The sequence below is a fragment of the Epinephelus fuscoguttatus genome, linkage group LG4 (assembly GCF_011397635.1).
Source record: "Epinephelus fuscoguttatus linkage group LG4, E.fuscoguttatus.final_Chr_v1".
Lineage (NCBI taxonomy): Eukaryota > Metazoa > Chordata > Actinopteri > Perciformes > Serranidae > Epinephelus > Epinephelus fuscoguttatus.
In genome coordinates this window covers 20,662,577-20,689,457 of record NC_064755.1, presented here as the reverse complement: position 1 = coordinate 20,689,457, position 26,881 = coordinate 20,662,577, and the positions used below count along the sequence as shown (strand labels likewise).

The window sequence follows — 26,881 nt, the reverse complement described above, 5'->3', positions numbered from 1 at the left end:
TTAGATCACACAAACTTTCAATCTAATTTCTGAAGTAGTGTCTTATTTCCATGCCATGCAATACCTGCAAAAGAGAAGTCCACTCCATTCATATTTCCTGTAATGGAGCTGTGATATTTCTGGTACAAAGAACCTTATTTATTGAAAGAGTGTCCACTGGGGACTGAGCTCTCAGTGTATTTATGGAGTGCATAAACAGCCGGAGTACCAGCATCACGCTGAGCAGTCGCTCCACAGCAGCCCAACGCTAAAACAGGCTCTTAGGCTCAGGCCCACACCATCCGGTCAACTGTTTAAATTTTAAAATCTCAATTTATACATTTAAAAAGAAGGAAACTCACTCTTGGAGATGTGAGTTTCCCCCTGCTTGCAAGAACACATTTCATGGGATTGCCCATCAGTGTCAAATAAGAGATGTGGTGTTGGTGCTCCCTCACAAATGCAGACATTGTGAAAAAGAGTCATGGAAAAGCTGGTGTGTAGACCTGGAACTTGATGGCTCCGTCTAAGGTTTCACCTGTTCCCGTTTTACACCACAGCCATCCAGCTTCTCCTGTCTCTCCTCAATGCAACTTGTCAAGCTCATGCATATTTAACTGTTGGAGCTGCTATCAGATGAACCTAACTACCTGAAGGGGTGGTGCTGGGGAGATGATGGCGATGATGATGTGTAAAGTGAGGGGGCTGGGTTTTGGAATACCAGCTACACCTGCCCCTCCTCACCAGGGATAGATGAGTTATGAGATGGAGAGGAGATCTAAGCGGTTCATTCAGTTCAGCTGCAGACAAAAGGGGGCCCAGCTCACAATGCTTAGAGACTAAAACCTGGATTCTACACTTTTATCTGCTCTCTTCATTCTCTTCACTGGATCTGTAGAAGATGAGACAAGTTCCAGAGGCTCTGGCTGCATGGTGCTGTGGACATTAAGGAATACTTCAACACCATACTCCCCTCCACATCTCCACTGAATCCTCAAACCACAGAAAAGTGGAGAGGACAAGCCCGTCTTACCTCTGAGGGATTCGTGGCACCACTTAAAGGTGGAGCCAACCCCAGTGCCACAAACTCTGGAAGGATGATGAACAGCTTCTAGTGGATTTTCTCTCTTTGTCAGAACAGAGTGTGTAGTGAGGAATCAAGACACTGTTTTCAGATAACGGGGGAGGAAAAACATAGGCGCAGAGAAAAATGCCTTTTGGTGGTTTAGCTGGTTTGAAGGAACAGGTGCTGAAGCCTGGGAAGGAGGAAGTGAAGAGCACAGTGGGGGACTCTCTAGGAAAGCTGCAAAGGTGAGAGGGTGTGTATGGAGAGTGGTGGGAAGGAGGATGTGTTTGCAGTTTTTTTCAGATGTTGTTGGACTGCACAGGATAAGCATTTCTCTCGCTGTCCACGTATTGTGTTCACAGTGGAGATTCATTAAATGAACTAACTGTAATGGAAACATCTGCTGTCAGAGGGCTGTGGAGAGCCTGGAAGCAAGCACATTAAGCCCAGCATGTTCTAAGAGATCCTGACGATAAATAAATATTTGATTCTTGTGCTTGCCAGACATTGCCAGTGATGTAATCACAGATTTTATTTTAAGACATTAATACATATTTCATATCTGATACATATTTCACAGAGGGATGTGTGGTGTGTGTGTGTGTGTGTGTGTGTGTGTGGTGGGGGAGCCCCTCATTCTGTGAGGGAGATTGTTGTCATTTTAAGAGATAAAGGACTAAGTAGGCAATTTCCTTGGATATGAATTTTGTGTGTGTATTCTTAATGTGCATGCACCTTTGTCATGTGTAATAGGAATGCATTAGGTTGTATTATGCTCAAGTGGAAAATGGGGATATTTTATACATAATATACTCATTGTAGATTTTGAAAAAAAATCATTACTTTCAATTTAAAGAACAATCAGAGTAATTCATCAATTTGCTCAGTGTTTTTTGCAAAAATAGTGATCATTATTATTATTATTATTATTATTATTATTATTAGTAATAATAATAATAATAATAATAATAATAACAATACAATTATCTATATATATACATATATAATATTTTTATTTTATTTTATTTTATTTTATGGAGACAATGCAATTTAATGTAGTTCCAATACAGAGTATGGGACTGATGTAATAATAGTGGACCCCAGGAAGAGTAGTTGCTACCTTGGTAGTGACTAATGGGGATTCAAATAAATCTATTAATCAATAAATCAATCAATAAATAATACATTATATATACAATTATTTTATTTTATTTTTTATTTTATTTTACAGGAACAATACAATTTAACATAGTTCCAATACAGAGTATGGGACTGATGTGTTTCACAGAGAGTTTATAGCTATTGCTAATTTTCAACACTTGTCCCTAGTTGGACTTTTATATGTCAGCTGAAAATGCTACTACATATATACAGTCTAAAACATCGACGATGGACATACCACTATACACATACCACAATAAATACACTAAAATACACATTCTACATACCAAACCACTTACACTAATACCCCTAGTCTGAATGCATTTCGTTACACTTTTCATCTACAGTTCATATATGATGTGAGTCTGACACTGATCACGTCCTGCTACCCTAAACACACTTATGTTATATTTAAAAACAAAACAAAACAAACAAACAAACAAAAAAAACCCAGATAAACAAAATACTGGAAACCAGACTTTTGAGGACTTCAGAATTGGGAAGTTCATTTTTTGGTGGCCTTTTTTGTTTAATGCACCAATGGAAATGTTTTGCCACATTTCCAGAGTGAGCGTGAACTTTTGATTTGTTGTTTTTGACATTTATCATGTAGCTTATATATATAGACTATATTTTGAAATTATTCCATTTTTTTGACTATGACACAAAAGGCTTTGTTTTCAAAACGGTGTATTATTTCCACACTAGATAATAAAACGGCTGCAGGATTCCCAGTTTTGAACCCACCAGTCTGCCATGACCCTACTGTGTGGAGTTTTCATGTTCTCCCTGTGTCGGCTTGGGTTTTGTGGTTTCCTCCTACAGACTATATACATACGTGTTAGGTTAACTGGTGACGTTAAATTGCCTGTAGGTGTAAATGTGAGTGTGAATGGTTGTCTGTCTCTATGCGTCAGCCCTGTGATAGTCTGGTGACGTGTCCAGGGTGTACCCTGCCTTTCAGCCAATGTCAACTGAATAGGACAAGCAGTTAATGATAAAAGATTGATGTATAATATAACAACTGTGAAGACACTAGAACTCTGAGCTCAAAAAGTGATGGTCTGAGTGCTTGTTATCAGAAGTTTCTGTATAATTTGCTGGATAAGAATTGTAGCAAAGATCTGCTGCAGGCTAATGAAAGCAATTAGTAGGGGGACAGAGACAGAAATGGATTCTGGGTAGTGGATCAGGTGTGGAGAGTGCTGCACCTGAAAGCAAACTGATCACAGCAGTGTGGTGACCTTTTTAAGTTGTGTGTCTTGACTTCACCTCCTGCCCTCTGCAAGAGAGCAGAGAGACTCGTGTTGCTGTGCTGTGTTACAAAATCACAGACAAAAGTGGTAGGACTATGGTGTGGTTATCATTCGAATATTATGTAGTCTGGAGATATTTGTATGACTTGAAATTAAATTTAGCTTAAGCACATTTTTAGATACTGAGGGTGGAAGACTAAATGAGAAAGAAAACCGGATGAAGACAGATATTTTTATTTCAAGCTGATCAGATTACTCCTGACTAGTTCCACTGACGTTCACATGCTCTCACTGTGATTTCTTTCCCTGCTATTTGCGTCCTAGGAAAATAGATGGTAGTAACGTAGAAGAAGAGGATAACATTGAACTGACAGAGGATGGACGTCCGGTGGCTTCAGCGCCACGTTCTCCCCCACTGCTGGACTGCAGCTGTGGAGGTCTGCCCAAGCGCTACATCATCGCCATCCTCAGCGGGCTGGGCTTCTGCATCTCCTTTGGCATCCGCTGCAACCTCGGTGTGGCCATTGTGGAGATGGTGAACAACAACACCGTCTACATCAATGGGACTCCTGTGCTTCAGGTAGCTGGATCACATCAGACAGGACGCTGGGGGACTTAAATGCATAATGTGTGTCTTTTTTTCTTGTTGCACAGAAGATAGTCTGGCCCCAGAGAAGTAAACTAAATTGCAGTTTTAACCATTTTAATCAACCTATCTGTGATGCAGCCGGGTAGATTATGCCAAATGAATGCAGTTTCCAGATTTAAGCGTGCATCTCTTTTATTTTCCCTCTCCAGAAAGCTCAGTTTAACTGGGACCCGGAGACAGTGGGGTTGATCCACGGCTCCTTCTTCTGGGGTTACATTGTCACTCAGATCCCTGGTGGTTTCATCTCCAACAAGCTGTTTGCCAACAGGTGACATGCACTTCATGACTTTCAATAGTTACACTGTGACACTGTCATCTCAGTTTTATGTCAGCATAAATTAAACTTAGACTTTTGGTTAGAAAAACACCTGGATGATTTTGCTTTGTGCGCGACAATTCCTCAGCTATTTCATAAACCAAAGAATTAATTGATGGCAAAACTAATGATTACTTGCAGCCATAGGTGTGTGTGTGTTCATGTTTGTGGGTGGGTGAGTGGGATGCAAGTAGGAGAGGACTTTTATTTTGACAAGTTGACATTTACACAATACATTTGTACAAAAAAGGCACAAATTGGTGCTTAATTGGCTGATGCCCCCCAACCCATATGTGTCCCTTAATGTTGCAACGAAACCTAGACTGAAAATTTTTTGGAGTGGCATTCACTTACTACTGGAAATCCCCAACAACACTCTTTATGAGTAAATTTCACTCAGACTATCTTTACATCTTATTACAAAACCCCCATAAAATTGTATGTGTGTATTTCAGGTTATTAAACTAGCTTTTATTTACTTTCTTTTGAAGAAATTTTAAAGTAATATTTACATGATATCTAATCTTTCTACCACTCAACAGCCCTTGATATGGACTTCTTGCATTTGTAACATTTTTTTCTAGATAAAATTGTCTTAATTTAAGGTTTCAACAAAACATGAAATGAAAGATGTAATAAGAGATGTTTTTAAACAGCACCTTTATTTCCACACTCTGTTGCAAGAGGTATTAAAACAGGATACTTTAACAGTTATATGCAACAACCACGCCACAACAAGACGAGCCTCGTAAATGGTTTATAATTGTGTTATTGATTAAGTTTTCAACCCTTTTTACAGCAATATAACAACTACAAACAAGTTATAACACAGTTTTCAGTAGTCGTGATGAGTGATGAGTCACTATTTGGCAAGATCCAGACACTGCTTTATATCTTAATCATGAGTCACCAGTCCTATTTAGCAAACAGCAGGTCACTGTTGCCCTTTATATCTAATGTGTCGCTTATGATTTAGTGTTTACAACCTAATTGATAACCCAATTTGAAACCATTTAAAATGTATTTATATTGACAGTCTATGCCCTAAACACAGTGCAGTGACAATTGGTGCTGTCCCTCATGACAGAGAAACTGTGATGCTATGTGAGGTATTCAGACAGATCATGTCTTTTTGTCTTTTGTTGATGTTATTCCACGAGTTGATGGTGATGTCATGGATGCTGCAGCCATGACCACCACCACCACTAAGAAAGACTAAAAAAAGACAAAGGTTTTGGGAGAGCACCTCCTCAGCCTGCGTGGTTAAAGGGTTAAAGCGGTATGGTGTGGTGAGCCGTGCTGATGGAGCAGATAGCAGTCCTGTAATAAAAGCTTCACAGGAAAAGAGGACACGCCACTGACAGAGTTAATAATGAAAGATCCTGCCTCTGATTTCTTTCTGAAACAGCAGCCACTGGAATATTACAAGTGTCACTTACACACTGTTTTGGAAAAAGAGAAGGAAGGGGGGATGAGGTGAAGGAGAGAAGAGATGGGCGCTAAGCGGCACCGTGGTGATGAAGCAGAAACTTGCGGATTGAATGGGATGTCTTTATCTCAGCGCATGAAAGACAGAGGCGTGAGATCTGTCTCATTATAAGGCTGACTGAGATGCTTTGGCCGTGAGATATTTGGAGATATACTGCCTGCCAATATTAGACATCTACAGTAGCTTTCAGCTCTGGGTAGATGTGTTTGTTGTGTCTTTACCTGTTACTGACAGATCTGACAAATATCACAACGTAAGTCAACAATGTGTTGTTTCTTAGGACTTTCTGTGGAAGAATCGTGTAGAAAATAGGACTCCTTGAAAGAGCTGCTCCATTTAAACTGAAGTAAATATTATTTATTTATTATTAGAATCCTTACTCTCATCCAGCTGTTGTTTCAAATGTTTCCCAAATGTTTTGGGAATATTTCTGGGGAGGATTTGGCAACGTTTATTGAACCTTCCTGCATAACGTTCCCTAGAAGTTAAAATGGCAGCTTTTCCAAATAACGTTATCGTTATGTTTCCAGAACGTTTTGGGAAGGTCAAATGTTCCAGGAAGGTTTCTTGACAATCCTGCATAACGTTCCCTAGATGTTACAACGGCAAGTTTTCCTGACCTGGAACTAATGTTATTGTGACATTCCCAAAACGTTGCTGAGGGGTTACCTAAAAGGCTACCAGCACACAACCTAAGGGAAATGTCACAAAAAAACGTTATATCATGTGGTTAGTGGAACATATTGGGAATGTTATGTTGAACAAAAAAAACCTTTCTAGAACATTGTGGGAGGGTTACCTAAAAGGTTACCAACACAGAACCTCAAGGAAATGTTATGAAAATTAGCCCCAAAACATTAGTTCATGAGGTTATTTGAACATTTTGGGAACATTATTTTGAATGGATTACTTAAAAAATAAGTAATCAAAAAACTCAGGGAAATGTTACAAAAATTACCCCCAATATTTTACTTCATATGGTTTGTATAGCAATCAAAGAATAGACTATATCAGTATAACATGGAACCCTTATATGTGGCACCTGCATATTTAATATGTAATATGTAACTGCTTCAGCAACATCTTTTTTTTCATGCCAGTTAAATTTGAATTAAAAATGTGATGAAATTAAATTCAAGTTAAAAATTCTAAATATAATTTTTTAAAAGACAAAATAGAATGAACAGAATGTTATGATGTCATCATGTCTTTGAAGTTCAAGGCAATCCTGTGATGTCATGATGACATCATTTTGCTTGCTGCGAATTGTGGTGTGGTTCAGACACATTTCTCACAGACTCAAGTTTGGTACAGAGCCTTTGACTGTGACAGTGCAGATCAAAACCGTACCTAATCTCAAACGAGAAGGGAAACGAGAAATAACACAGAGGTCCAGCAGAACACGAACCTGCAAGTCACAGAATTATATTCTACAGACTTGGAACCTCAAATGAATTTCTATCTAAGTTCACTACAAGAACAAGTTCGTTGTGAACTAGGTGATGATGAGGCCAGGCTCAGAGACGTAGGCCTCTAGTTTCGCAGACCGGGCGACGTGGAGGTGCAGCGCACCTGCGCTTCGCCAACTGGGTGTGGCCAGGTTGGATTTTGCAAGTTTGGCACACCGTGCGCGCTGGCGCAGCTACTCCTCTTTCCCACCTCCGTCCCTCCTACCTGTGCAAGTCGGAAAGAGGGAGGAGAGAAGGCGTGGAGTGGGTTTTACACAGCCGATTCACATCACACCAATCAAATGAGCCCCTCTCCTCACCCTTAAATGCGCCGCGCGAAGACGTAATGAGACTTTCCTCAATTCACCATGGCAGAAGAGCGCAGCAGCGTCAGATGGCCAGACTTCTCCCAGGAGGAAACTGATGTTTTGGTCCGGGAGGTCCAAGCTTGCAGTGTCCGAATATACGGAACTGTGAGCAGACCTCCACGGGTTTCCATTACGTGTACCAAACGTGCCAAACGATGCCAATCCCCTTTGATCTGACATCAGATGTGACGGGACAGTCGATATAGATACATTTATGTGCTGATTGCAGATAGTTGCATTGAATAGTGGTTTTTGTGGGTATTTATTGCATTGTTAATGTGCCTGACATATTGGAAACCTGCCTGTGAGGTTTTGGTGATGTGCGCACTGTCTGCCAGTCAGCCAAACTTCCGCTACACCGGCTGCGCTCCGCCTGCGCTGACAGTAGACCTGGTTTTAGCTGGGGAGCTTTTAGCGCACCATCGGCGAAGCCTTTGGGCACGAAACTGTCACTGCGCCAAGCTGGATCTGTCGACACCTCCCCTGTTGTGCCGCCACACCCATCTCAGCGCACCTTGGTCTGCCAAACTACCAAACTGAGCGCACCTCGGGTTGCACTGCTCGAAACTAGCTCTACGCAGGGTTCACCACCCTGCGCCACGCTGTGAAACTAGAGGCCAGAGAGTCCTCCTGGACATCAGAGAGGACTTGCTGGCCAACCTCTTCGACAAGCTCCAAGAGCAGCGGGAGAATGTCTGTGACCTGACCACTCCAACCAGCGAAACAACACTGCAGTTGGAAAGGATCAGTACAACACTCAGAGAAACCCAGAATGATCTTGAGCAGCAGGCAAGCATCAGTGAGGACCTGCATGCTGAGCTGGAGCAGATGAAGGGTGAGGATTGGAAGAGGCCCTTGATAAAAACGTGGAGGCCAAGAGGTTGGAGGTCTGTCGTCACATGGAATTCCTTGCAGTGGCTAAAACCAGTGCTGAGCTTCAAATAGAAAGCCAACTGGAATTCGAGAGGGCGCAAGCTCAGAAAAATCATGAGCAGCAGACCTCCATCATTAAGGACCTGCAAGCTGAATTGAAGACGGCGAAGGGAGTTAAGGCAGCCCTTCAAACAGACATGAATACTCTCCACGAGCAGACAGAGGAGGCTAAAAAGACTCTGAAAAGATCCCAGACCTCTCATCGCTTACAGATGGAGCATCAGAGAGCAGTGCACTAGCAGCAGCCTTGAAAAGTTGCAGTTGCAGAGTCATTGCAACATGTGGAAGGAAGAGATGGCATCCTTCCTTCAGGCCATAGAAAGCCTGAAGGAGACTCTGCAGCAGATGGAGCAGACCGAAACCACCATGAGGTCGCACATCGATGATCTTGAGAGGCAAATTGCCAACAAGATGACGGCAAAGAAGTGGTACAACTACTTCTGAGATTGCTCTACTACCTACTCTCTCTCCTACACACACACACACACACACACACACACACACAAAATATATATAAATAAATACATAAAAATTATTTTGTATTTGTTGGTCTGTTGTTTAAAAGTCGTGCTTCAGTCGTGTGATATTAAATGCTTTGTTTGATGGATATATCAGGGTACAAGCACAAATGAGTTCTTGTTTGCACCCCTATAGCCTGAAAATATAAGTGTGCCAAGTACATATACAGTGGTGAAAAAAGTTTTCGGACACCCCATGCATTTGTGAAATATTGCATAAAGAATCACTCTTAGGTCTTCAAGTGCAATTTCTTTTAGTACAGTCACAGCCAAAATACTAAATAAATCCTAAAAAAGCCATTAAAAACTTAAAATTAATTGGTTCCATAAAAATACATAAGAAATTTTGAGTATTGGGTCATTTTGGTACCAGTGATGAAGGTCGTTCTTTTTATTAAAAGACATAATTTTTGTTGCCAAGCTTCGTGTCTACATAAAGCCAGCACATCTGAAAGTTCTTCAGACACAAAAATGGCTAAAACAAGGAACCTAAAGCAGGAAACATGCCTGAAGATAAAGATTCTCAGCCAGGAAGGGTACAGCTGCTGCCAGATAGCCAGGAAGTGCAGATGCAGTCCTTCAGCAGTTGGATACACTCTGCAGAAATACAGACAAACCAACAGCTTGGAAGACAAACCAAGATCTGGGCGTCCAAGGGTTTTTTCAGCAAGAAATGCCCGCATCCTGATCCGCATGTGCAGGCAAAACCGCCGAATGACATCACAGGAGCTTCAGCAGCAGTGGTCAAACCAAACTGGTGTCCAGTGTTCCACCCGCACTGTACGTGGCCGACTTTTAGATCATGGCTTAAGGTCCTACAAGGCTATCAAGAAGCCCCTGATCAATGAGAGACAGAGGTTAGCCTGGCGTCGTTGGGCCCAGGCACACAAGAACTGGACAGCCAGGAATTGGAAGAAGATTTTGTGGTCAGATGAGTCCAGTTTCCAGCTTTATCTTCCTCCTACTAATGTGAGGGTACGCAGAAAGCCAGGCAAAACATCATCTCCAGCATGTACAGTACCTACTGTCAAGCATGGTGGAGGCAGTATCATGGTTTGGGGATGCATGAGTGCTGCTGGTGTTGGTCATCTCACTGTCTGTGATGGCACACTGAACTCTACCAAGTATTGTACCATTCTCGAAACCCACATGCTCCCTTCTACGCGTGCACTGTTCCATCGAGGTAAAAACTGGATGTTTCAACAAGATAATGCCCCTTGCCACACATCCAAGGCCAGTAGAACTTGGCTGCAGGAGCACAGTATCCAGGTCTTAGAGTGGCCAGCTCAATCCCCGGACATGAGCCCCATTGAAAATCTGTGGTGGATTATCAAAAGGTCTGTTTCAAAGCATAAACCAAAGAATTTAGAAGAATTAAAAGCAGTAATTCAAGAAGAATGGGACAAGATTACCCCTCAACAGTGTGAAAGGCTCGTGGGGAACATGCCAGCCAGGACTACTACTACGTGCCAGTGGCAGGACTACTAAATATTAATTTGATGATGTGATGGTTTATTTATTTTTTGTTCAGTTTTGAACACATTCTCTGTTATTTGTTGACTTTGATACCGACAATGTTGAGAACTGACATATTGAAACTGTCAAGAATTTAGTTTTGTTAGTTTTTCTTGTAAACAATGAACAAAAAAATATAATTTGTATTTGTTTGTATCTGTCTAATGCAGCCACACCTTTTGAAACACAAAAAAGATTTTTCCACAAATATTTCATGATAATATTTGAGATTGTGTAAAATTTTAAGGGTGTCCGAAAACACCACTGTATATATATATATATGTATATATATATATATATATATATATGTATATATATATGTGTGTGTGTGTGTGTGTATATATATATATATATATATATATATATATATATCTGTATATTTATTTATTTATTTTGTCCAGGCTTACATGTTGGTCATCCAAAGAAAAATGATGTGTCTACGTGGCTAAAGACCTTAAAGGAAAGGCAGGTTTATTCTTTGTCCCAGAACCTTTCAAACACAGCTGCAGTTCAAAGTTTCATGGCAAAGAAGTGTATTAGAATATTTGAAAACACAATAACGAGAAAAATATTCAGCAGAATAAAATATAATCATCAAAATGATGACTTGAGATGTACTCTTGATTTTATTTTTCAAGGCACTGTGGTGTTCCTTGAGTCTCACAGCAGTCACCTTCCAAACAGATACATGTGTGTCATGCATTTCCATAAACCAACATTAATCATACCAATCTGTGGTCACTGGTTTCACTGGGACCGAGCTCATCAAAAGTTATCGAAAGGTTGTTGATATCTCATTGTGTTTAGATGATATTGACCACTGACCTTTAGAGAGGGCATGGCTCAGCACATATATGGACCGTACTCTTTAACCGTTGAGCCAGTCATCACAAAAGGTGTAGGAAATGTCCACATAAGTACCTGAATCAACAGGCAGGACTTTGATTTAACCGTCCCCTAACTTTTATCCACACAATATGATGACACTCCAGTATTTCTACAGGGTGTTTGGGGCTGCCATTTTCCTGACATCAGTGCTCAACATGTTCATCCCGTCAGCAGCGAGGGTGCACTACGGCTGTGTCATGTTTGTCCGCATCCTGCAGGGCTTAGTGGAGGTAAGAAAAAACATGTTGTCAGTAAAAAGGTGAAAACGTTCGACTTGAAACAATTAAACATTTTGGAAAAATATGCATATTTGATTCCTTGTTGAAAGTTAGATGAGAAGATCAATACCACTGTCATGTTTATAAGATGAACCTTAAACTGATGCCAGTAGCTGGTTAGCTTAGCTTGGCATCAGCATGAGAAACAGGTTGCCTGGCTCTGTCTGAATGTAACAAAATCCTTTAACAGTACTAGCAACTCTTAAGCTCAGTGATTGGTTCGCGTTGTATCTTGTAAGTTTAATTTATACCATAATTGTGCAAATTTTTACAAAGTGCAAAAACAACTAGAGACCATCTTGTGATGGGATCACTCCCACTATCCACAACTTAAAGGCCCAGACACTCCAAACCATCTTCAAAGAACTAGTGGCAGTGAGAGCCAACTCTTGTGTCGCCTCATGTCGCCTGTGGTTTGGCCAAAAAGTTGCACATGAACACACCGCAAAGACTACAGCTGACGGCCTGCGCCCGTGTGAGAGGAAATAACTCTCCACACCAGCAGACGGCAGTAGTCTGTACTCATCACCCTAATGGGAAACTGAAAGACCATCTGGACACAATCCAGTGTTGAAAGAACAAAGCATATTTACCATGCACCAGTGAACAATTACACAAACCATCACAAAATGTTTCTGCTGAAGCGCTAAATGGAATTTCAGAAGTTTGTTTACTTTCCTCACTTCAGTTTCTTTTCTCATGCCAATCAGAGTGATTTCGTTCACTGATGGGCTCAGTTGATGCTGATTCAACATGCTGAATTGGCCCAAAAAAAGCCAGTGGCTTGATGTGTTAGGGCCTTTTGACCTATGGCTAAGTCCTGCCCTCAAACGCAATGAGCCAATCACAGTGCGCACAGCCATTCCCATACACTTGGACATTCTCTGCCTGGACGTCCATTGAAATGCATTACAGAAAGTCAGTTTTGTTCGGTTTTATGAGCTTTTTCGGTTTAAAAATGGTTAAACGGTGTGCATGGGGTACATGCAACTCTGAACACAAGGTATCCTGAGAGGCTGGGCGATGGGGTGTATTTTTTACACTTTAAACCACATCTCAACCGAGAAAAGTGTCTCCTTTGGATAAAGTTGTGTGGTAACGTTAGACCACAACATCAACTCAACGTGAATGATGTCTACATCTGTTTTAAGGTAAGTCAACACCGTGTTTGAGGCAACATATTGTCACTTTGCTGGAAAGAAATATAAAGCTATCTTTAACATCTCTAGCTAACGTTAGCTAAAGTTAGCCTGACGTTAGCTCCTAGCTGCGTTGTTCATCATGTCACCTTGTTTGCTGGGAGTTCATTAGCCTGTTTCGTTCTAGTTTTGTACTTTGGTGATCATACATCATTGTTAGCTGTTGTCCAAAGGGCTCTAGTTAAGCTAACGTTAACTTCTGGAGCTTAGCTTCATTAACTTATCTGAAAGCGCAGAGATAACAAAGGTTGGCAAACGTTATGCTGAATGATTCAGTGTAAATACTGTAGCACCAAAGTAACGGAGAGACACTCTTGGTAAAGATGGTAAAAGGGCCGTTATCCTTTTCTCATTTTCTGAGCCAAAAAACTTAACTTTAGTGGCACTTTATCTTGTTGTCTTTGATGGCGACAGCAACGAGATGCGGTTCACAAGCGTACACTGTGGCCTGTAAATTTTGGCCTGTAATGTAAACATTTCATCGAGCTTCTCAACAATGAAATGGTGAATATATCCCTCCAATGGGTAGTTTCGGCCCTTTTGCTTACTTCTCAATGACATCTGATCGTTATGTCTCCAAAAATCATCAATTGCCTCCTGCGAAATGCTGTGTACTGTGACACCTGCCATAGCGCCCGTCACTGAATGTTGATAGTTTGTCTGAGTTAGTGGAGGGGGGCGTGGCTTAGCCATAGGTCAATTGTATTGGGAACTACCACAGAGGCTGTTTTGAGTATTTGCTAGGTGTTACATGTTCGCTTGTCTGTCAACAGATTTTGTCAACGTGCTAGAATAGGGGCAGTAGGAAGTCGTAAATCCTTGGCCCCTCCACTTTACACTCCTGGCCCAAATTGTTTTAAGTTTTGAAGTTGTGGGTCACTGTATCGCTACTGGAGTGATCTCATTGAAAGATGGTCTCTAGTTGTTTTTACTGTTTGTTTTGTGTACTGATTAAACAAGCAAAATAATGATGTGTTCTTCATCGTTAGAGGAGCCAGGCCAGATGGCTTCAGTTTTTGGGTCAAACTAAGCTAACGAACTCTATTCAGTAGCTTCATATTTATCATGCACTCACCAGAGTGGTATCAATCTTTTCATCTAACTCTCAGCAAGAAAGCAAACAAGTGTATTTCCAACAAACATTTTTTTAAGCATTTCCAGATAAATCCCAAGTTTCCTCCCAGTCAATCTTTGACCTCTGACATCTTCCACACCATGTCCCTGCCAGGGTGTCACCTATCCAGCATGTCACGGGATGTGGTCAAAATGGGCGCCACCTCTTGAACGGAGTCGACTGGCCACAACTTCATTCTGTGGTGAGCGTTGCCTCTGGTTTCCTCTTGTCAAAATACTCAGTGAACGCTCCCAAACTGACCACAACACAAAGCTTTGCACTGACACAAACCAGTTCACACAACCCTGTCCATCCGTGTGAGGCTGGTCAGTAAATGAACATGAGAGAGGTAATTTTGTTTTGCAGATTTAGTCCACTGCCGTCTCTACTGAAATTAAAATAACCACGTTGCCCTTTTAACTGGTACCATGACAACCCACGCATCAAAACCCTCTTGACATTGTCTGTAAATGACCACGGCTCACCTGCGTACTCAGACGGCGCTTCTCCCTCTATTCACCTAAATGAAGTGTCACATTGCTTACAGTCCAAAAGCACTCTCATGCTCCCTGCTCCATTCAAAACCATGGTGTTCATGAATCTGTCTGATAATAGAAAACACATTAACATGCCCTCTCTGTCTCGGCAATGCCAACGACTCAGCATTTAGTCAACGAAACTAATGTGTTTCTTTGATGTGTTTCTTTTTATTCAGACACAATTTCACTATGGTGTATTTTTTTGTGCTATTGAAGGCTGTTACACTGAAACCTCATTAGGTTGAATATTTCTGGTATATTCAAACTTGTGAAAAGAAAATATAAAGAGACAAAACATTTTCTCAGTATGTATTGATTTAATATATATTATAATATTATATAATATTGTATTTATATAACATAATTTATGCCACTGTGATCTGATATTCCCGCTGGTATAATCATACTTTGACACTGACATCTGACATCAATTGTTCCCAGGATCCTACGCAGGAGCAGTGATCGCCATGCCTTTGGCTGGAGTGCTCGTTCAGTACGTCGGATGGTCTTCGGTCTTCTATGTCTATGGTAACACTGATGCTTGAATAAACATTACAAACACAAAATCGGCACAAATGTTTCAGTCACTCAAATTTAAATTCAAATTCAGATTCAAACAAATTTATTAATCTTACCAGGGGCAATTTGTTTAAACAGCTTGCATTATACACATCCTATAACATACCATACAGTAACATGTAGACACATAAGTAAATGTGTAACAAGATAAAAAAAAAAACAGAAATAAAAAAATATGCTAAGGAGTTCAGTGGAATAATATAGAGAAATTAAAAGACAAATAGCAGAGGGATCTAAAGGTTTTGAATACTGGTTAGTTTTATAAGCAGGTAAAGCGTAACGACACCCTGATGGCAACAGAGAAATTAGCCTGCAGCAACATGTCCAGAAGACGCTAAAATAGTTGCAGCTTTCTGGAGGATTTATTGATTGCTAAAACCAGTCAAGTCCTGTAGTGTCATTCCTGTGATCTTAGAGCAGATTTAAACAATGTTTATGTCTTTCAATGTGCGGCTGTGAAATCAGCAGATAAATGAAAAACACAGAAGGCTCTCAAAGACTGATGGAAATGGCAGAGGACGACGGGACTGACAGAAAAGGAATTTAGTTTACGGAGAATTCTTTGTTGCCCTTGCTTCACAGTAGCCCCTTTTACACTGCCAGATTTTCCGGCAAATGTTGGGCCATTTTTCCGGCCAGCTGTGAGCATTTATACACACAGAGGCGGAATGGCGAGTTGATCCGAGGCACCCAATTTTCCGCCTCGTTGGGTAGGCGGCCTTCCGCAACGGGAGGGGCTGTTGATGACTTGTGGGAGGAGCTGTTGATGACACCGCACGTGCAACCCACTGGCGGTGGATAAACAGGAAACAGCTGATAGCAGGAATTAGTGAGCAGCTAGTAGCAAGAGGGAAACGCAAACCTGACAGACACTGTAAAGATGAGCAACTGGGGAGACAAGGAATTGCGCACCCTCCTTGCCCTCGCAAACAAAGAGGCCATTAACCGTCTGATGACAGGAACGGTGAAGAACGGGCTGACATACGAGAGAATCGCCACCTGACTAGCCGCGGCTTCCCTCCCACGTCACTGTTTACGTCACACGCTCAGCTACACATTTTGTTACTTGCTCACGTCCCCATTGCCCCGAAAAATGCTGAAAAAAGACTGATTGGGCTTTCCTGCAAATTTGCATAATTCTTATCTAAAAAGGGCTAATATCTTACCTTTGGACGAACCCAGGCTAGCTGATTTTAGTTTTTGTGCTACGCTAAGCTAACTGGCTGCTGACAGTAGCTTCATACAGACATAAAAGTGGTACTGATCTTCTCATGTAACACTCAAATACGAATATTTCACAAACTGCCAAACTACTTGCTACCATGAAAGGGATCTCTGTGTTTTGCCAATAATTTTAAAACTGAGGTTAACAACACTTGAGTTTGTTGCCATTTTAACAAATGGATGTAAACAGAGGCGTCGTAGTAGGGGAACGTGGGACTGATTGCCCAGGGCCCCAGTGGGAGGGGGGCCCTCGAAAAGCCTGGAATGAATAGTTTTGGGGTTTTTTGTAATGTATTATTTCTAAGTGATTATTGCCATAACTTAATTAAAATTGGCTGGATAAGTTGGTTGAAAGACTGAACTTTGCATTAAAATATACTGGAGGCTCTCTAAGGCTCCTCTCACCCTTTAGAGGTGCAAAATGGTTCAGTCCACCCTTGCAGTGGGATTTGTTTCTAAATCCAGCTAAAGACAAGGATGTGACTGCTTATTCTGCTGGAGCACTGACATATGCTGTCCTGTCTTTCCCCCAAAAAGGGAAATTGCAAAAATGACAAGAAAGAAATCAAACTGACTTTGTAAAAAAAATAAATAAATAAATAATTCAGTAGGCGTGTAAGAGAGACATAGATCTAGTATGGAAGGACAGGGGGCCCACAGAGACTGCTTTTGCATAGGATCCATTTTTACACCCGTGGATTAAAACCATTCCTACTAATTTATATATATTTGACCTATTCATGTTATGGTCTATATGCTATAGGGTCTCTCGCGAGATGACGTCACAGCCCAGACGTAAGGGAAACTCTTAGTATGCTATTTACAGAGATAGCACTGGCGATCTGAACTGGTCAGTGGCGAAAAAAAGCACTTTTAAAGCACAAACTTATACGGGACGCATTTGCCCCCGTTACCGTTTTAGCTTGTTTAGCGGCTCCCGGTTGCATATGCCTCCCTCAAGACTGAACCAATTTTAAAACAAGTTGTACCTATGAATCATACACACACATACACATGGGGAAATAGGGCCCTGGTTGAAAAACACCGAAGTTATCCTTTAAGGGTTTGAGTCAGTCATTATACACACTGGGCACTGGCAGCTGTACTTTGTATGCTTCACACAGTAAGCGTTATCTGAATTGCTTTAGAGTTTGATTAAAATGATTAACACTGACATAAAATTCATACTTTGCCAAATGTGTTTTAATAAAAATCTACCGTGGTTCAGCTCTGATATAATCTCATGATTTATTGATGTAAATTAGCATTTTCCTGTCTGGGCTGTGTGACTCATACCTTGTTCACTTCATTTTTAATAATGAAAAATCTTGTGGCAAAGAGAAAGCTCTGCCTTGTTTTAATTAGTCTGTCCTACGTCTCACAAAGTCGTCACTATAATTGTCATTTTTTGTTGCTGTCATTTTATGAAAAGGTGTTTTTGGGATCATATGGTATGTCATGTGGCTCCTGCTGGCATATGGAAGTCCCGCTGAACATCCCACAATCTCTGACGAGGAGAGGACGTACATCGAGACCACCATTGGTGAAACAATGCGCCAACTGAGTGTCACTGAGGTGTGTGTGCATAACATGCTGCCACTTTCAGGGTATCACAGAGTAATGTTTGATCATTCTGCAAAAATCCTGACATCTCCACACACACATTATAAGTGGTATACACTGGCTTCTGTCTCCCAATCACAGAAATTCAAGACTCCATGGCGTCGTTTCTTTACATCCATGCCCGTCTATGCCATCATCGTGGCCAACTTCTGCCGCAGCTGGACCTTCTACCTGCTCCTCATTAGCCAGCCGGCATATTTTGAGGAAGTCTTTGGCTTCCCCATCAGCAAGGTTGGCCTCACTATATTTGTATAGTATATACCATATTTCACAATAACCATTCAACTGACTATGAAAAATAAAAATCAAAAAAGATCATTAAAGCTGGGGTAGGCAGAAGTCCAGAGAAGGAAAATTGCCCTCCTCCTACAGCTCTTCTCCCTAACCTCTCTTTCCTAAGCCCTGCCCACCAGACGACCACACACTTCATACAGTGACTCAGTGTTTCCCATATGTTGATTTATTTGTCATTTAATTGCAGAGTTGTCCACTCTCGCCTTCTCTCTGTTTATCAGACAAGAATTAGCTAGCTAACCACCCCACCATTCCTATGCCCCACCCCCCGCCCCTGTGGACTGCTTCACCAGGGGGCGAATGTGCAACAGCTCCAAAGATGGACCCTCAGTCGTCAGCTGTAGTGGCTTGATTTTTTGCCAATGCAACCCCCCCCAGCGCCAGGTGTCATAACAGTATTTGGGCCAGCAGCAGTGCCAGCTCTCATGTGTCATAGCAGTGAGTTGGGGCTTTCTGGTCCCCCAGAGCTTGGGTTTGCGCTGGCTGGATTCAAGATGCTGCAGCCACTGACTAGGGGTCCATCTCCAGAAGTGAAGGGGAGGACACACTGTAATTCGATGCTCTCACTAATGTAAGCTACATAAACATGAACTTGATGCCACAGCCATGAACCTTTAGCTCCGGTCTACAGAGGGCTAAACCATTAGCAACATCTTCTCTTCATCTCCGAAACACTTTGCTGATATGTTCTGTTTCATTTATTGTCAGATTCTCTTTTTTTTGATAAGTCCATCTTCCTTTTTTGGGTTGCTCTGCAGTGTGGGCAGTTGTTGCCAAGCTTGAATAGCATCTTTTTCTGCAGGAGTCTTTACCATTGAATCAGGCTTTCACTGAAGAGATGTGCACGTGCGTCTGCATTTATACAGCAGCCATTATGACCTGTGATTGGCCAAAGTCTCCCATCATAGGCTAGATTTTCTAAAGTCTGAAAACAGAGCCAAAATGAGGTGCAGAAGTCTAGTTTGCTCTCATTATTAGTAACTACAAAATGCTGAAAGTTTATTATGAGTGCCAAAATACTAAAATGAAACTTCCTACTCCAGCTTTAATAATAGGGTTGCTTTACATTATGACTTCCTGATTGTGTGATCTCACAACAGGTGGGGATCCTGTCCGCCGTACCCCACATGGTGATGACAATTGTAGTTCCTATCGGAGGGCAGCTGGCTGACTTCTTACGCAGTAATAAAATCATGTCTACCACAAATGTGAGGAAACTCATGAACTGTGGAGGTACGTTGTGGTAAATAGAGGCAATACTTTTTGTCATTATTTATCTTTATATTGGAAACTAAAAGATCCACTCTCCAGTTTTATACTTATTGTGCCCAATAAGGGTTTTCAACCATTCTTGCATGAGCCAGTAGTTGTGAAAGTGGTGAAATGTTAATTATTTCTTCTGTAAACATTAAAGTAACATTATATTATTTTTTTAATAATCTCCGTATCACTGTCAGTCATTGCTCTTGTGCTCTGTTAGCTTTAACTGGTACTGGTGTGTACAGATTTAAGGAGATAAAGTCTTTTTTGTGTCAGCTATGTCTTTTGCTGAACGTTTTCTGTACATTTTAGGAACTGATAAAAAACAACACGTATTTAAAAACATGGCAGTACAGTGTACAAAAAGTACCTCAGGAAAATGTTTTAGTTGTAAAGTAGTCCAGTGGGAATGCTGCGGGTAAAATGTTGATGGTGTTGTTTCCTACATCACGTTGTCTGGTCCTGTATTTTTACAGGGTTTGGTATGGAGGCTACTCTGCTGTTGGTGGTGGGGTTTTCTCACACTCGAGGGGTCGCCATCACCTTCCTCGTTCTGGCTGTAGGGTTCAGTGGATTCGCCATCTCAGGTATTGCAACATCTGCACCATGGTAACAAATGTTTTACCTGAAAAGGTCCAATAAAAACATTCAAATAGACAGGATATTGCTCTTTTTTAATTATGTTGTTATGGCAATGTATTTTTTTTTTCCCTACAAATTTATTCACAGAAACAGACAAAGAAAAAGTACATGTACAATTCACAAGAAATAATGGAGAGTGAAATGGAACGCCCTGATAAGCTATTGAAAATTTGAGAATAGGGGCCCAGATTGCTGCCTGGATTATGCTCAGAGACAGCGTGTCTGTCAGAGAGTGAAACTCTACATTCATGTACCACATAGGCTTTAGAAAGAGGTGGTTGGGGAGGATGGCTGATGTATGAAGTGTGAGACCTAGTTCTGCCAGAACTTCGGGTTCGTGTCCAGACTCCTGTCTTAAGTCTAGGTGACAAAAGTCCTTCGGTTTAGGTTTGGGAAACATTGTGATGTCAGTTGTATGTTAATAAAAAAAGGTAATCAAAACAAATTATGTTGTAGTAACTTGTCACAGTAAATACTATTGCAAGATATTTTGGTGGAAAATAACTCCTAATACATTGTCAGTGAGCATTTTGCTGATATGTTCAGTAAAAACAGATTTCAACCTGCCATGAATAAGCAACATTTTTTCATTATGTTGTAGTGCACGTCGCAATGTGCCTTCAAAATGTATTTTCTGTTTCAAATTAGTTGTATATAACATCATTTCTGGGAGACAGGACTGTTTTCTTTCTATCCTTTGTATTATGGAAGACTTCCTTTGGATGTCATGCTGCATCCGTGCATTAGCTTGCCAAGCCCTCACACGGCACTTCTCCTAAATACTTTATAGACTGTTGTCAAGGCAACCAAAAAATCTAAACCATGTTCATGGTTAGTCAAATGTTTCTGTGTGTCTTCAGGTTTTAACGTCAATCATTTGGATATTGCTCCTCGCTATGCCAGCATCCTGATGGGCATTTCTAATGGGGTGGGAACGCTGTCAGGAATGGTGTGTCCTCTGATTGTTGGAGCCCTGACAAAACACAAGGTATAGCAAGATCGATTCATAACAGTGACAATTTGGCACATATAATAACAGACCTGCTGGGATTAGTTGTCATTCATCCTGGGTATTTTGCTCTTATCTTGACTGTGATTAAATTCCTATTCATATTCTGTTGAAATTGTTTTTAATTATAAGGGTATAAAACATAACAGGGAATTTAGGAACAGTGTTCACTGACACAGCAGGTTTGGTTTTTGGTGAAACCCAAAGTCAGTGTATGTAATCTTGCACCAATCAGTGGCAGTTGTTAATAATTTATTTCTCTGTAAAATTTATTATACGCACTGCAGTTACAGTTTTTCCAGTGCCAAGAGTAAGGCAGTAGATTTACAACGCTACTTCAGCTTTGGAGAGGAAATTCATTGACTCCATTCATCTCCCCACAGACTCGTCTGGAGTGGCAGAATGTCTTTGTTATTGCGTCCATGGTGCATTACTCAGGAGTCATCTTCTACGCTATCTTTGCCTCGGGAGAGCAGCAGGACTGGGCCAACCCTGAGAGCACCAGCGAGGATAGATGTGGCATTATTGATGAGGACGAGCTGGCTGAAGAGTCAGAGCTCAACATGGAGAGTGCGGTGGCTCCAAAAAGGAGTTACGGCACCGCAGACAATTCATCTGGTCGAATACAGGGCTGGAAAAAGAAGAAAGGGGTGACCATGCAGGAGGAGGAGGAACATTTTGGGAATGGTGACTACCAGGACCGTTACCAGTGAGACGCCCTGTGGGGCAAAGGACTTCCAAAACATTCTGGAGGAGGCTTAAAGATTGATATCACACCTGTGGAAATGTCAGAAACATCAGAGAAGTGACAGGAGCAGCAACATCATATGTACCTCAAGACGGACGTTTTTCATTTTTGGTCAATACTCCAGTATAACTGGGATGTACAGTAACGTCAAAAAATGATCAAATCAAGCATAATGTTTATTATAAATCCATTAGGACAAAATAAGAAACAAGGAAACAACAAATACATGATATAATCAGAACAATAGATTTAATCTACACTGACATAAACTGTAGACTAGTATGCTTAGTGTAACAGAAAGTGAACCACAGACCAACATTCACGAACCAACTGTGTTAAAAGAATGTTAGAAACACATATCAGCTTTTAAACCTGACTTTACTTTCCCTGTGAACAGTTTTTAAAATGTTTTGTGTCAGCTATGCAACATGAAAAGAGATGTGCTTCTGGAATGTAATAATGGGTTTAACAGCAGTGTTGATGTTATGAGCCTTATTTTTATTTATTTTGCTTGTATGTATTTGCTGTTGCTGAATGATTGCACTTTGTTGCCGCTTAGCTCGCTCTCCTCGTCCGAGCAGGTCTTGGTTCACCATGCACTTCCTCCGGCATTATGGTAGCTCCATTATTTATGGTGTTGTGAGCTCATAATGGGACGTAATGGATGGGGAGTTCAGTGCTGACGTCACTCCATGAAGCATTTAGTGTAACTATTTATTCTCCAGGTGTTTGTCTTTTTTGCAATTCCGCAGTGTTTGATACATGGAGACCCAGTTTGGTTCTAAAAACAACGTACTGTAATGTTTAATCATAAAAGAGTATGGGAACACTCACTGTTTATCATTACTGCTAAAGAAGAGACATTTTGTACAGTAAATTATTATCTTATTGTTTGAGAGAGCATTGATTTGATTTGCACTTTACTTGAAAACACTGGAGATGTAATAAACTACATTTCTATTATGTAATGAGATTGTTTAGAGACATAAAGTCCTGTGGAGGTTTTGAAATATTGAGTACTTGTATGAGGTTCATGTTAATGTGTGTATTCAAAGAAATTATAAAGATAATCATCAAATTGCAAACTGTGTGCAATGGAGAACAAAACAGAGTCTAACGCCATGCTAGCAGCTCTCCAGGGCTGTACTTTGTGGCAGTCCTTTGTTGCATTGTGCTGGCAAAGGGGCAGAAGTTGACGCATCCACCCGAGTGTTGTATTTCCATCACTGCTGATCAAAGCAGATCAAAGCTGGAGACAGTAAATACCGATGACTACTATAAAGTCTCACCAGAGGGAGATATTTTGTGATCTAGGGACATCTGATGAACCTAACAGACCTAATGGAGTCCAGACACTGGTGGTGGTGGCTGCTGACTCTGATGCAGCTGAGGCAGACGAGGCTGATGAATCTGTAAAGACTAGGTGGCAATAGAGAGGTAGAGGATGCGCATGGTGGCAACAAGAAAGAACTACACCAGAGTAAGAACCATATTTAAAATGAGGAGCAGTAAGATGATAGGCTGACAGAGAAGGTGTGTCGCTGTGCTATTGGTTGATTGTGATTCAGCGGATGACTCATAGTGAGTGAGATAGTGAGTGAGCGTGCGTGCAAGGAGTGAATGGTAGAATGAGGAAGAAAACGTTCAGCCTGAGCATGAAAAGTATTGTCTACCTTACTGAACTTTTGCTAGAGATTCATTTGTCTTGAAAGTGGGAAAGGGGCTTTAGCGTATCTGCTCTCTAGGTTGGGGTTAGGTGTCCTTGGCCAGGGGCTTATTGTCTAATATTCTGCCTATGCTGCTAGATGAAACATTAAATGATCACGGGAATTATTGCAATTCATCCCGAGATATACATGAACATCTTGACCAAATTTCATGAATGATCACCAGGAATGTCATGGCAATCCATTCAGCATTTGTTGTGATATTTCAGTCTGGATCAAGAACGTTTTCACTTTCAGTATAAGTACCTTTACAACCAATACTTAACCTATGTGGACATGTACCTAATCTCTAGATCTGTTTTGCGTTACCAGCGCAGAGAGAACTCTCAAATAGGTGGGGCTATTACCAGATAGTAGTAGCCGCTGCTCTGACTGTTTTGTCAGGCTCTCACTTTATTTCCTCTACGCCAGCAATGCAGAGGAACATCAGCACCTCGTAGATCTTGCTCAGAATGGGTTGGCATGCCGACATTTTCAAAACAAAAAAGAATAGACTATGTTCTCTCTCATAATTGATGGACTTTTTAAAAATGGTCTGTTTATGCACTGACTCTCTCTTGACCATTCAACAGACTGCAGTGTTTCTAGCTCCTTGTAGTATGGATCAGTGTGTTAGGTACCTTAACAGAGGGGTAACAAAAATGGAGTGACCGAATGGAGTGGTACCATCCACAACTTTTGACAATAGAGATGCAAAAATAACCGTTGTAATGTGTAACAACCTGAACTGGGCTGCTTGGTGGAAACAAGACTAAGGTGGTGGACCGACTGATTCTGCTATCCTCAGAGCTGTGCTGATAGCATGAATAAAGAGAAGCTGTTTTAAAAGATGAACGAAAGTAGCAGAGCATGTTTTGTATAGTACAATTCAGCTTTTTAAAATTTGTTTCCACCTCTCCAGCTCATTTAAATCATTGACATAAAGCCTTCAAGAAGACACAATCTGCCCTTTATACAGTTGGTCCAATGTTCAATACATTTCAATATATGTCCAATGTTGGCCAGTTTATTATACCAACGGGGTATCCGATGACTGCAATAATAGCAGGTCTGGCATACTGTACAGGAACATCTGCAGTGAGTATGGGCCAGAAGTCCCAAGGTCAGAATGGAGGACACCTGCGAAGGTGGTGGAGAATAACCGAGCTAAGATCCTATCGGACTTCCAGATCCAGACTGACAAACTAGTGATGGCTAATAAACCGGACATTGTGTCAATCGACAAACAACAGAAGAAGGCAGTGGTGATAGATGTAGCAATTCAGAGTGACAGCAACACCAGGAGGAAGAAACACAAGACTGAAAAATACCAAGGGCTGAAAGAGGAGCTAGAAAAGATGTGGGGAGTAAAGGCAACAGTGGTGCCAGTGGTAATCAGAGCACTGGGCGCTGTGACCCCCAGAATGGGAGAGTGGCTTCGGCAGGTTCTAGGTACAACATCTGAGTTCTCTGTCCAGAAGAGTGCAGTCCTAGGAACAGCTAAGATACTGTTCAGAACCTTCAAACTCTGAGCTTGAGGAGGACACGCCATCACCACCACACACCGATTAACCAAAACATTAAAACCACTGACAGGTGAAGTAAATAACTTTGCTTAGATCCATTTAGTCCAGTGGGTTGTGAGGTGGGTTCATGGCACATGCCACAGATGCTCATTCAGATTGGGATCTGGGGAATTTGAAGGCCAGGCTGTCACTTTGAGGTCTTTGTCACATTCCTTGGGCCATTCCTGAGCGATGTTTATAGTGTGGCAAGGTGCATTATCCTGCTGGGGGGCCACTGCCATTAGGGAGTACTGTTGCCATGAGGCGGGGTACTTGGTCTGCAATGGTGTTTGGGTGGGTGGAACGTGTCAGGTGGTATCCACATGAATGCCAGAACCAAAGGTTTCCCAGCAGAACAATCCATTGCATACATATATATACACACATGATAGATTCTTGTTATATTATGTAACTCCTTGACAGAATAGGGTGTCCTTAGTGCTGCCTGTTTATGTTAGTGAGCTCGAATTAGATATGTTTAAATATTCCAAAGACTGCTCTGTTTTCCATCACGCTGTAGTAAACATCCTCTGTCTTATCTGTCTTTATCCGCCTGCTTCATTTTCACCACAGAAGATAATTACTGGACAGGATATTTCTCACCACTATCTGACTCACTTCTACAAAACCTACTACTGCTTGATAAGATTAAAGTTAGAGGGAGTCCTTATATTGTGAAATATACACATACACAGATGTTTAACACTGTACATCTGGTGATCTATGAAAAGTTTTAACACTTTTGTTGCTGGCCGTCCTTGCAGATCATGTGGGTGATTATGACACTATCCAGGGTGTGTTCCTGTTATTTAGTGCGGACGTCACTCACAGTACAGTCTGTCTGGAATAAGTAACAAAGCACCAAGGTGACGCACAACACTCACTATCTGTTTTCATCCTCATCCTCACCACATAAAGAGATGTATTTAAAATAGATTCAGATAAACCTGCGCCTCAACTGCTGTACATGTAATTTCTAAATATGTTCAGTAGAGTTGTGTCTGTTCTTTTCCAGAGGCCATCGCTGTCAGCTTGTTCCCCACATGCTCTCAAACACAGACCAGATAGTCCACAAACAGCTGGCAGCCAATGGCAAAGGTTCTATTTATTTCAGAGAGACTATCTGTTGACTCAGAAGGGCCTCTTTGGATGGAGCAACAGCCCATCAATGATTAAACTATTGTTTTTTTGGACAAATGAAGGATTATAAAGATGAGATGTGTACGTCCATCTTGGAGAACACAGACACCAGGGCAGGTACGCTCAGGTATGAAAGTGCCAATGTAAACAAATATGGTGCAGACCGCACATTGCGATGACATGATTAAATAAATGGCACTGATCAGTTCAAGGACGGATAGCAACGATTGCCACAGTCTGCTCTCAGTGGTTTTCCATGATAGCCTTAAATTCCTCCTGAAAATGTTGAAGAAATCACTGTTGCAGTGGAAAGAAGACATGCTCTGTTTTTATTTTAGAGATAAAAACTATAAACTACTGGACTGATAGCAGCAC

General features: G+C 41.3%; 1 protein-coding gene across 2 annotated transcripts; it reads left to right on the top strand.

Annotated features, from left to right (window-relative positions):
• The first annotated feature begins 1,189 nt into the window (after positions 1-1,189).
• On the top strand, positions 1,190-23,159 carry slc17a8 (solute carrier family 17 member 8). Of its 2 annotated transcripts, XM_049574080.1 has the most exons (12): positions 1,190-1,290; positions 3,787-4,042; positions 4,261-4,379; positions 11,702-11,816; positions 14,292-14,379; positions 15,158-15,244; positions 17,952-18,094; positions 18,224-18,373; positions 19,537-19,669; positions 20,173-20,283; positions 21,199-21,326; positions 21,731-23,159. In XM_049574080.1, the coding sequence occupies exons 1-12, from the start codon at positions 1,190-1,192 to the stop codon at positions 22,058-22,060; spliced, it is 1,761 nt and encodes a 586-aa protein (XP_049430037.1). In that variant the 3' UTR covers positions 22,061-23,159. The 2 variants fall into 2 exon arrangements, with proteins under 2 accessions (XP_049430037.1, XP_049430038.1); XM_049574081.1 differs by lacking the exon at positions 18,224-18,373 and having other exon boundaries at positions 17,952-18,085.
• Positions 23,160-26,881: the final 3,722 nt, after the last annotated feature.

What these genes read in the sequence shown, in the direction of transcription:
- slc17a8 (XM_049574080.1), top strand. Translation starts at nt 1,190, where the DNA reads ATGCCTTTTGGTGGTTTAGCTGGTTTGAAGGAACAGGTGCTGAAGCCT. An exon ending in TTGGCTTCCCCATCAGCAAG is followed by an intron (nt 18,374 to 19,536) that starts GTTGGCCTCACT and finishes ATCTCACAACAG; the next exon opens with GTGGGGATCCTGTCCGCCGT. An exon ending in CAGTGGATTCGCCATCTCAG is followed by an intron (nt 20,284 to 21,198) that starts GTATTGCAACAT and finishes GTGTGTCTTCAG; the next exon opens with GTTTTAACGTCAATCATTTG.